Below are 11,260 nucleotides of genomic sequence, written 5' to 3'. Positions count from 1 at the left end.
GGACGGTGCTGGCGCCGCTGCCCCCGGGCAGGCCCCCCGCCACTAGATGCAGCTGTTGTATCCACTTCGCGCTGCCTGTTCTGCTCCGAAATGTGGCTCTTCCCAAAATCTCAGCTGGCAAAACTTTCATGTTTTTTGCCCCAAAGGTACGTAGATCCCGTAAGGGAAATTTGAGGATGAATCTGGGTGGTTTTTCTTTGTTGGTTTTCATGTAGAATATATAGCGAGCTTGATGCTCTGGGGTGGGAAGAGTTTTACCCCGGCTGGGGAAGTGACTGTCCTGGTTGCTGTGTTGCGCTCAGCAATCTCGGCGTTTAAAGGCTATTAAAAATGGCCGGGGGAGTCCTGCAGTTGTCTTTTCAGACCATAGTATGATCCTTTCCTGTTGTTTGAACTGCAGGAACAGCCATGACCGTAGTCTGTGACACTGAAAATACAGCTCTGACTTATACCAGCTCCAGACTGGAACAAAGAAATAAAAGAGCTGGTCCTTTATTGCTAGAAGTTGTTCTTTTGGGCCAATTGAAAGGAACGAGTTACAATAAATAGAACGGTTCTTGGAAGGGGAGTCGTTACAATCTGCTTCCTGACTTTCTGCTACAGGGCGCTTGTCCGTGCACTCACTGCATCCTCTGCCCGGGTTTGGAGATGTGCCCCGATCATCTGGAACTTCTCCCTTTCCTAACTTTGTAGCATGAATGTACACTAACTCTTTTCTAGTGTGTGGATTGTACAACCAGGCCTCTGCCTTCTGTAAATTATTCTAAGGACCTAGAGATGTACGACCCAGCTTGCTCTCCTATAGAAACTATTTTATTTGAGATATATTTTTACACCAGCTACGATCCTCTGACCTTTTGCTGAAAGCTTGCTTTGTGTAGAACACTAAGATGCTGTACTGTATCTTGGAATTCATTTTCAAAAAATGTGATTGAAAATTAAACCGGCGTGCAGTATTTCTGTTTGTGTATTCAACTGGAAGCGGAGGGAGGAGAAGGCAGGGAGAACTACGAAACATGCGACTTGCTCTGTTTGAAGTCTTCTACTTTTTAACTCCAAGGCAAAGCTGTCCAAACGCGCTCTTTGTCGTGTTTGGGTTGGGGGGAAGTTTGGTTGAGCTGAGCTGATAAGAGCAGATAAGGCAGGGTAATTATCTCTGGCTCATTAGAAGGGGGCAGCTCATGCAGAAAAAACTAGGGTTGTTGAATACTTTTGTGTTAAACCAAATTACCCTCAGTCCTTGAGTCCCCTCCACCTTCTCCGAAAATCATCATCCCAGGTGGTTGAGGTACCCTGCGGTGTCCCTCTGGGGGTTTATTCACTGCTGGGCTCCCCCCAGACCCCGCTGGGTGAGGCCGAGGGCGCTCTCCCTTGCGAGACTTCCCCCACGGTGGGACCAAACTCTGTCTGGCCGCGGGGCAGAAGCAGCGCCGATGTGGCTTCAGCCCACGCGTGGTGTGTGGTGAAGGGGAAAGTCCCAGGGAAGGCCGGTCTGTGACTCTTCCTTACCCATCGTGCGAACACCCCACTGCCTGGAGAAAGCAGCGGCGCCCAGCGCTCTCCAGCCTGTAATGGGGTTTTTGCCGTCTGTGCCTCACCCAACAGGTCAGCTTTGGGGCTGATGACTCAGTATCACCACAGGAGAAGGTTGCAGCAGCAGAAAAAAAAACAAGTACTGGACAGCTGAGATTGGCCCAACTCCTTAAAATAGACTGGTTTGTTTTTTGGTTTTTTTTTTAAATCATGAAAGAAACACACGCCCCCGCTCCCTGATGAACAGCAAAGGGCTTTTACTGTCTCTGCCAGTGCTGTGTGGGGTGGCTGGAGTGCTATCAAAGAGCTCTGGGACAAAGCCTGCCTTGGCGCTTGCCACGTGGCAGCAATGGAGAGATGTTGTAGCAGGAGCAAGAAACGGGGGACCTGCTCTCCCCGCAAAGGACCGCTGGCGGCCAGCACGTTCAGTAAACTTCACTGGTTCCTGCTGTTCCCTCTCCACAAAAGGCCCCTGATTCACCGGCTGGCAGAGAGGGAACATGATGGCAAAATGACTCGTGATTCTGCATATGTGGGCAGGACGGTAACAGAAACACCCAAGGCAGCCCAAGAACCTCCGATGTCAGCTCAGCACCTCTGTAGCGAGAGCATCCGCCTGCTCGTGCGAGGAGGTCATTGGGGACCGCAGGAAAGGCTGCGGGATTTAAAATGGCCATGGAGAAACACAGATGGAGCGGAGTGACAGCCAGAAGTCGCACGAAGCTTGGCAGAGTCCTCCACGCTTTGAGGATGCTGAAATGATTCACTCCAGCAGCTGTTCCCGAGCGAGCGGAGGGGAGAGGCGGTTAGACAGGGCGATGGGTCGGCACGGCTTCTCAGCAGCTGGGAGGAGCAGCGCCTGCAGCCGAAGGGACTGCAGGGACAGAAAGGGCCATGTCCCCCTGCTTGGAAGGGAAATGCAGTGCAGCTCGGGGTGAGCTGGAGCCCAGAGCTCAGCTGTCACTGCTTCATACCAGGGCTGTTCCCCGTAAGCAAAGTCCAGATTGGCAGGAGGTCCCAAAAGCAGCGCTGCTTGGTGGGACTCGACTCCATGGTGAGGTGGGCTTTACCTCCAGCATCCGCAGGGTACATCCCTCAGCTCCGAGCAGGATCTGCTGGGGTGGGAGGGGAACGCAGTGCCCAGGAGATCTGTTGCCACCTGAGCTCCAGAACCCCCTGGTCTCTCTGCTGGTGGCTTTCCATGAGCCCTTTTGTGGCCAGCCCAGCAGCAGCCTGAGGAGCTTGCCCGGTGTAGCCCAGCCGGCCACAGGTACTGCAGTTTGGGGTGAGATGCCTGGCTGGCATCGCTCTGTTTCACATGGTTCCAAGGACTCGTTAATTTTTCGGTGGGCTAATTTGCCTCTTGGGAAGAACCTGTCCCTTAACACCAATTAATCCCCTCCGTGACACACATGCTCTTTTAGGTCCTGAGGTCTCGGGTGAGGTGACGTCTCTCCGGTTTGTGCCCTAGAAAAACCTCGTGTGGTGCCACTAGCAGAGCGGACTCAGAATCGCTCCAAGGGTGACTCTCCATCCATCCGAGCGGCTGGAGCGCCCCACGGCCATGCTGTGCCCCCTGTGCCCGTGCCACAGCCAGCCCGGGCCGCTCCGAAGGGACACGCTGCCGTCCCACCACCCGCTCTCCGTTCCCTTTACCTTTTCACCGGAGCCCAACTCCCCAAGGCCCCACGGAAAATTCCTGCCTTGATCTGCACCAAACGACTTGTCTGTTCTTGTTTGAGCTCTGAGAGATTCACATCCATTTCTCTGAGGATTTCCCCCCTCCCTCTTTTTACATAAATGGGCATTTTGGTCTAATAACTGTATTCTGAAGGCAGATGCACTCAGCTGGTGCAGCTCTCCACAGCAGGTCTTACACCAGGACAGTCAGCAGTGTTTGGAAGGATGTTTTGCAGCACGGGAGGGATTTTTGTGTATTCGTTCTCCAGCCTGAATTCCTGCACACGTTTCCCAAGGCAAGAGCCAACTCTCTGCACTGGTTCGCTTCGGCCTCCAAGGGGCAACAGCAAAATAGCGAGAGCTCTGCTGGAAGGAGGAAGCAATTTGTGATATCTGCTTTCATTTCGAGCCCAAGTTACAACCCCACGCCTAACCCTTCCTGCTCCCGCACTACCCGTGAGCAAACGTTATTTATAGCGGCAAGCAGCATTTATAGCTTTGCCCCTTCTTGACCTGGAAGTAATTGGTTAATTGAGTTAAGACAACAAACCTCAAGACACTCACGTGGTTTCCTTCCACCTTCTCACAGGGAGCTGGAGAGTCAAAATCCTTCCATCCTGAGCCGGTTAAAAACATCAAACACATCAGAGAGAGCAATGGTCACTTCCCCACCGGGAAATTGGTCCCTGTTGGAACCTCCTTCAGGGCCAACAGCTCCTATAAAGTGGCTGCACCTGGAGAGGGTCACTGCCGAGCTGGAGCTGGAGCTGGAGCTGGAGCTGGAGCTGGCGCTGGCGCTGGCGCTGGCTCTGGGGTAGGTGGGAGCTCTTTGCGGAGGGTTTCCCGTGCTGTGCCAAGGCTGGGAAGCAGCGGAAAGCTTTGCTGCTCACTGGTGGGAGCCGTGCTCTGAGCGGACCCGCCTGACCTCACCAGGAGACTGAGATTTTGGTCTTTTGCACAGGTTTTAGTAATGTGATGGCTCCGTGGTTGTATGGGTTAGCTGGGTCTGTGGGCTTGAGGGCAGCGGGGTGAGGACGAGCTCTCGTCTCGCTTGCGCTGTGTTAAGTGTGTGTCTTATTCCCAACCTGAGATCCCTGGGGCTGTGCTGGTCTCTGGTGCTGGGCCCTGCGTGTTCCTTGTCATCTACCCCTATGGATGTTTCAGCCAATACAGATGATAGTACAGATGTCCTGCAAAAAAAAAAAGCCCTTTCAATATCAGCTGTTTGGTGACCAAAAAAACCCACACAAGCAACTCATGTCAACATGAGAAAATACTCTAAGGGATTATAATGTGTCCAGTTTTGGGCTCCCCAGTTCAAGAGGGACAGGGAACTGCTGGAGAGGGTCCAGCAAAGGGCAGCTAAGACGATTGAGGGATTGGAGCATCTCCCTTATGAAGGAAGGCTGAGAGAGCTGGAACTCTTTAGCCTGGAGAAGAGAAGGCTGAGGGGAGACCTTATTATGGCATACAAGTATCTAAAGGGTGGGTTGAAGAAGGATGGAGCCAGACTCCTTTCAGTGGTTCCCAGTGACAGGACGAGGGGCAATGGGCACAAGTTGGAACACAGGAAGTTCCGTTCAAATACACGGAAAAACTTCTTTACGGTTCGGGTGACAGAGCAGTGGCACAGGCTGCCCAGGGAGGTTGTGGAGTCTCCTTCTCTGGAGGTTTTCAGAACCCGCCTGGATGCACTCCTGAGTAATGTGCTCTGGGCAATCCTGCTTTAGCAGGGGAGTTGGACCAGATGATCTCTAGAGGTCCCTTCCAACTCTGAAGATTCTAAGATTCTAAGATCTGAAGGTGGCACGTCAGTGGCAACGCTTCTCTTCTGCGCTGCTGAAGGGGTTGTGCTCGCAAAAGTGCTTAAGTTGAGCTGTGAAGCCTTCGTGTTTGTGCTTGGGGGTGGGCAGGGAGCTACAGGTGCTCCATGTAATGCCGGCAGAGGTTGCAAAACATTCTCAAACACCCCCTGGTGGGCTTTTCCTGGGGGTAGACTGCAACTTAGCTGTTTCTCTTGCCTGTTATCAGTGCCCCTCTGCGCTGCGATGGTCTTGGAGGACAGTGTCAGCGTCAGTGTAGGACGCACCTTGGTTTTCTGTATGCAAAGATGATGTTCCTGACAAGCGTTTACATGCCTCTGCCTCCCTCTTCCCTCGTGTCTCTCTTTATATGTGACTCTGTGATATTTATTAGTCTGTATTGATGTGTGATGCTGTCAGGTGAAGAAATGTATGCTCTTGCCCTGTAAAACAGAGGGCATTAAGCGCATGAAAGAAGCCCACCTTGGGGGGGTCCTTCTCTCTGGGGTGGGGGGAGACCCCCCCACTAGAGGTGTGAGCAAGGTTCCAAGGCAGCTTCATGGTCTCCGTGTCTGAACTCTGTAAACCTAAAATAAACCCACAGTAAATCTGTTTAGCATGTCAAACGTGACTAGATCTCCTAGAACAATTCCTGTACACTACTGGTAATCTCAGTCCAAGCAGAATTCCTATAGACTGGAGAAACTCCTAGTGCCGTTGGCTCATATCCACGGTCTGTGTGCAGTCCCAGTTGGAAAACCTTCTGTGAGGGCTGGAGAAGCCAAGCGGGCGATGCAGCCGAGCGAGGTGGGTGAGCTGGAGTTGTCCACAGGAGACAGGGATGCTGCAGCAGCCAGCGGCCCCGCCACGATGGAGGGAGAGCTGGCCGGTCTTGTCTGAACACAGCCGTGCCAAGAGCTTCCCTCTGCAAGCGCAGGGGTTGCATGAGGAGCGAAGAAGACTTTTTCCAAGCAATTCTCCTTGGCAGCTTTCGAACATGCTCCGGCTTCACTGGAGCGAAGAAGAAATCCCAACGGGATCCTGCCTGTTTGGTGAAGGAGCACCAAGAGCTGAGCGCAGCCCCGGAGCTCCTGGCTTCCACCCCTGGCTAACATACCACTGCAGCTTCATCGCAAGGAGTCAGACACCTATTCCTCCTCCCAAGAAATCAACGGGAAGGAATGAACAAAGGTGTAAAAGCCAATGTTTATAGGCAGCTGGGTGGGAATGCGGGCAGCGTGCTGAAATCACAGCATTTTCCTCTGCGGCGATCGGAGTCAAACTGCAGAAGCAGTTAAGAGGATTAGATATTTTTGATCATATTTGCAGCTGCGTTAGCTATAACCGAGAGGAGAAATCCAAATGCTTCATCTTGGGAAGTGTCTCCGAGCCTGGAAGAGAGCGTTCCCTTGGGACCCCGCATCTGGGTATGTGCTCAGCCACGGTTGTTTTACAGAGCTACGAGGATTTGTCATTCCTACAGCCGAAGCAGTGGCGTTTGGCTCCCTTGAAGACCCGGGCTCCCGTGGAAAACTCGCTGCGAGCCAGCCCGGATGCAGGGCTCCGAGTTGTAATAACGTCTCCAAAATGTCAGCTCCCACGCAGAAGGCCTACGTCTCTCGAGTGCCACAGCCTAAAGGAAGAACACGTTAGACGCCGTGCCAGGTTTAGAGCCAGATGTGAGAAGGGAGATCCCTCCCTGGACATCACTAAGAGGATTTCTTTACCGGTTGTCTTAGCCCTGCGGTGCTTTAGCAAGGAAAACTAATTGCACTGTACAGTCAAGTTTCAGCATCTCATTCTCACATATTTAGTGCTGTTACCGTCCAAATAAAAATACCTGATCATTCCCGCTGAAGCTGAGCCCTGCAGAGATGCTGGTGATGCGCTGCCGGCACTGTAGTAGGAAGCTCCCTTGCTTTTCCCGAGGGACACCTCTGATGAGCCCTTGGCCTCCACCGCAGGCAGGATGGGCTGAGGGGGAGTATGGAATCCATTAAGCTCTTTTTCCAATCTTAAATAAAAACGTGGCCATGTAACCAAGGAAGAAGACATCACACGTGTGCGTTTGCTGGAAGCACTTGGCCTCGCTTGCAGAGGCTGCCTGGGGTTCCTGTGCGGAGGGGTGCTGGTCCTTTCTCCACGGATGGAGGCTCGGCTGATGCTCCTGGCGGGGGCAGGCAGGTTCCTCATGAAGACAAAATCCCCGATCTGATCCCCAGGTGTAACGTGTCGGAGGAGGGGAAAAGTTCTGCATCTCGCTTCCGATTTGCCTGATGATTTTAGCACAGAGTCTTAGCGAACAAGGGAAGGAGTGCCAGAGGGAAAAAATTCAACCCTCTCCAAACACGGTCGTGTGGTAGTCATCTGCCAAAAAACATAAACCAAGATCACAACCCTAAATTTGTCCTTTGAATGTACCTGTGCCTGTTCTGTAGTAGTTTCCTCCTAATCCCCAGGGATTAATACTGCAGTGCATTGAAACATCTGAGGTGAAGGGGCACAGTGGAAATTCCTTGCGGGCTGGTAATAATAACTGAAAGCTGCTCTGTGAAGCAAACCTGAGGCTGACTTGGTTTTTAATGGACATCTGTCTGTAGGGGGAAAAAAATGCCATGGCAACTGGCTTTCTTGTTGGCATGCCTGTCTCAGCGCAGGGACGGGGAGAGGGTGGGTATTGCGGGGTCTGTGTAGCTGCGCTTGGGAAAGGTGGAGGTACAGCTCGACGAGGCTGTGAGGCAAAGGTTGTTTATGCTCTGTGAGCACCAGATCTTGAGGGATTTAAGAGCTAAATCTTGGCATAACGATCACTTTGTGTGCCGCTGCTTAGCGGGAGCTAGGCTGGGTTCCCCCCCTCCCTTTTGTAAAAATGTGAAATCTGAAAGCGTAAAGCGCCCGGCTGCAGATTGCCTGGCAGTTTGCTGGGCAGAACTGGGGTCTCCCAGTTTGCAGTTCTGTCCCGAAACAATTGCTATGGAGCTGGAGCATCACCATACGGGTCCTGCAGCTTTGCCACCTAAGGAAGGAAATGCTTTTGTTCAGTGTCCGAGGTCAATGAAAATGGAGAGCAAGGTTCATCAAAATGTTGGTTATAGGTAAAACGAGCTCTGGCACTTCTGTACCTCTCTCCTGAGCTCCGTGGATGTCAGCATTTCCCTTCATCTCCTGTTGGTTGCAGGAGAAGCAGCTGGGACGCGTGGCTCAGTAGGCATATCCATCACCTGCACCCTGTCTGAACTGAGCTGGAGGGGGATGCTGGTGGGCTCAGAGAAACTGGGAAGAAATAGCTATTAAAGGGATTGAGAGCGGCCCTGCCGAGAAGGACTCAGGGGTGCTGGGGGGTGAAAAGCTGGACATGAGCCGACAATGTGTGCTGGCAGCTCAGAAAGCCCCCGGCATCCCGGGCTGCATCCCCAGCAGCGTGGCCAGCAGGGCGAGGGGGGGATTGTGCCCCTCTGCTGCGCTCTGCTCTGGGGAGACCCCCCTGCAGTGCTGCCTCCAGCTCGGGGGGTCCCACCAGCAGAAGGAGACGGAGCTGTTGGAGCGGGGCCAGAGGAGGGCACGGAGATGCTGGGAGGGGCTCCAGCAGAGCTGGGGAGGGACTTTTTAGCAGGGCCTGTTGTGACAGGACAAGGGGTGATGGCTTTAAACTAAAAGGGAAGATTTAGGGTGGATATAAGGAAGGCATTTTTTACAATGCAGGTGGTGCAACACTGGCCCAGGTTGCCCAGAGAGGTGGGAGATGCCCCATCCCTGGAAACATTCCAGATCAGGTGGGACGGGGCTCTGAGCAACCTGGTCTAGTTGAAGATGCCCCTGCTTATTGCAGAGGGGTGGACTAGATGACCTTCAAAGGTCCCTTCCCACCCAAACTATTCTATGAGAAAAGTGCAAGTGTGGATCAAAAACTGTATCTGAGAGGAGCTGACCTCTGCTTGGGGCCGAGCTGTGAATCTGAGGGGCTGCAGGCAACGAGAAGGCACCAGGGTGGGGAGGAAAGGCAGAGGCGGGCAGCAGTTGTCCTGCCTGGTTGGTCTGGAACTTGGGCTTTGGTTTTCCTCGTCGTCACGTACATATCTCTTTCTGGCTCGGCCAGTAGTGCATTCATCAGCTAGTACTGAAGGCAGCTTTGCTGATGAGTTAATATCGTATCTCCCTGGGAAGTGCTTCTTGTTCGTTAGAGTGCCTGATGTGTCTTCCTAATGTCTTTCCAAGTGTTTGGAGATCCCTGTGCTCATAGCACTGTTCACAAAGCTTTAGCCTCCAAGAACCGGGTTAGGGAAAATGGCACTAAATAACAGAAGTCTTCAGGGAAGAGAAAACACATGTGTAGAAATGCTCAGTTCTGCGAGCTTCTCCAGCAGCTGACTTTGCTTAAACTCAATGCTGAGCGCCTGTGCCGGTTGTCCCTCGGTAGGCAAGCGTGTTTCATCTTGTTGAGTGCTGTTGAGGATCACCCTGGGTAGCTCAAGGAAGAGAGCAGAAACCTAACAGCAGGTTAGATCAAGGAAACGTTACATCACGTAGCACTTCCTGGTAAGTAATGATCTTATCAGACTCATTCATCCTCGTATGCAAATACAGCCTGCACATGTAGTCGCAAATCTGAATGAAAACAGTAGTCTTGGAAAAAAGAGCAGCTCCAACCTGGAACGTGGACAGAAAGGGCAAAACCAAACGTGATTCTCTGTTAGAAATTCTTGCTTTTCTTTCTTGACCACAGAGCAGGTGATTTTGAATCCTGAACACTTCTACAGCTAGACCACCGCATGGGCTGGTGGCCGGGCTTCGTCAAAACCTCATTTGCAACTAAACTAGTAGCTCTAACGGTAGGGAATGGCCAAAAAGGGGAGAAATTAGTCGAGCTAAACCATAAAGAAATACAGAATATTGGGAATGGTGGGCTGTCAAAGAAGAGCCTATGCAGGTAGAACTAAAGGGAATGACGTGCCGTCATGGCAGTATAATCACATTATGCTGGAAATGTGGGTAGTCCACTGTAGACGTGCGCTCACAACAGAAAGGTGATGAGCAGTGTCTGCGCCGGCGGTCACCGAAGAAGCCGGCTGCCACTGGAAACCAACCCGCAGGTTCTCTGGTCATCCCTACTGCCAGAGATATTTTATATTGGGTCACTTCTATATCTACTTTTAATGGTTTTTTTCTTTTTTTTTACAAAGATGCTTGACAAACAAAAAAGGGAGGGCACAATGAAAGCCAAACAGAGCTTAACAAAACAAAGAATACATTGAAGGAGAAAACAAGTCAAACTGCAACTGCACTTGAGTCATTACTGCAGACGTGGACACAAGTCTTATTCATACACCGCTTTCCAAGCATGTAATGTCACCCAAAAATGTAGTTTAGGATGTTCATATCATGTCATGGAAACCACCTCTGTCCAGGGAACTTATTTCTGTGTTTTTGACACCCTTGAATATCAAGGGCTCCACCTTGGGCAGCAGGACCCCACAGCATTGCTGCTGCTTCGCAGCGCTGCAGTTTCTCTAATAGTTCTTAACCTTTAGCCACATACATAGTGACTAATCGCGGTGCACTGTAAACATTCTTAGCTGAAAAAGCATTGAAGTAACGTCCTTTAAAAAAACCCAACTATTAAGTGACCTGGATATGTTATACTCAGTCTCTTAGCAGACTTCCTTGTGCTTTTTCTTGCTAACTTTCTTTTAAAATGCAAAGCACGCTGACGAAACACACCAAGTCAGTCATCTTTGCTAGCTGTAGCTTACTTTAGTTAGTTTCAAGTCATATTTTGGCTCTTCAGGTTCCTTTCCTGCTGTGTTTCTCCTAGTGTGGCAGCGCTTGGAGGCCCTCTCCGTGTGTATATATATATAAAGGTCTTAGCTTCTCTTAGGTAACATTAGTTACCCCATCATGTGCAGTGAGAGACTTCTGTTTTTCAAGTAAATGGTCCTAAAATTTGTTCCAGTGGTAGCCTGAGCTGTCTGCAGCTCCGCAGGTGCTAGTTGCCTCCCGCAGAAACTCTTGGTCTGCAGAAATCCTCGCTATCGTTCTCTCTCGGTTCCGTGGCTGCGAAATAGCAAAGGGTCTTGTGAGTTCACTAAAGCGATTGAAAAATGTAGTTTCTTTAAAACCGCTGGCTCTGTCTAGGGCAAGTATTTTCAATGGAAAAATTCTTTGTGCTGAGCCCGTTTCGGCTAGTATCTGTCATCTAGCTAATAACGCATTAACCACAAGGTTACGTGGGCCTGTAAGGTAAAACA

General features: G+C 51.3%; 1 protein-coding gene across 1 annotated transcript in view; it reads left to right on the top strand.

The window, feature by feature from the left end:
• Positions 1–3,869: 3,869 nt before the first annotated feature.
• ATXN2 (ataxin 2) overlaps positions 3,870–11,260 on the top strand; it is a 61,385-nt gene continuing 53,994 nt past the window's right edge. The window contains exon 1 of the mRNA XM_009880361.1: positions 3,870–4,027. Within this exon, the coding sequence (XP_009878663.1) occupies positions 3,870–4,027 (158 nt within the window). The remainder of the gene's footprint in view (positions 4,028–11,260) is intronic.

The sequence above is a fragment of the Charadrius vociferus genome, unplaced genomic scaffold (assembly GCF_000708025.1).
Source record: "Charadrius vociferus isolate BGI_N301 unplaced genomic scaffold, ASM70802v2 scaffold332, whole genome shotgun sequence".
Taxonomy (NCBI): Eukaryota; Metazoa; Chordata; class Aves; order Charadriiformes; family Charadriidae; genus Charadrius; species Charadrius vociferus.
This window is presented reverse-complemented; position numbering and strand designations above follow the sequence as displayed.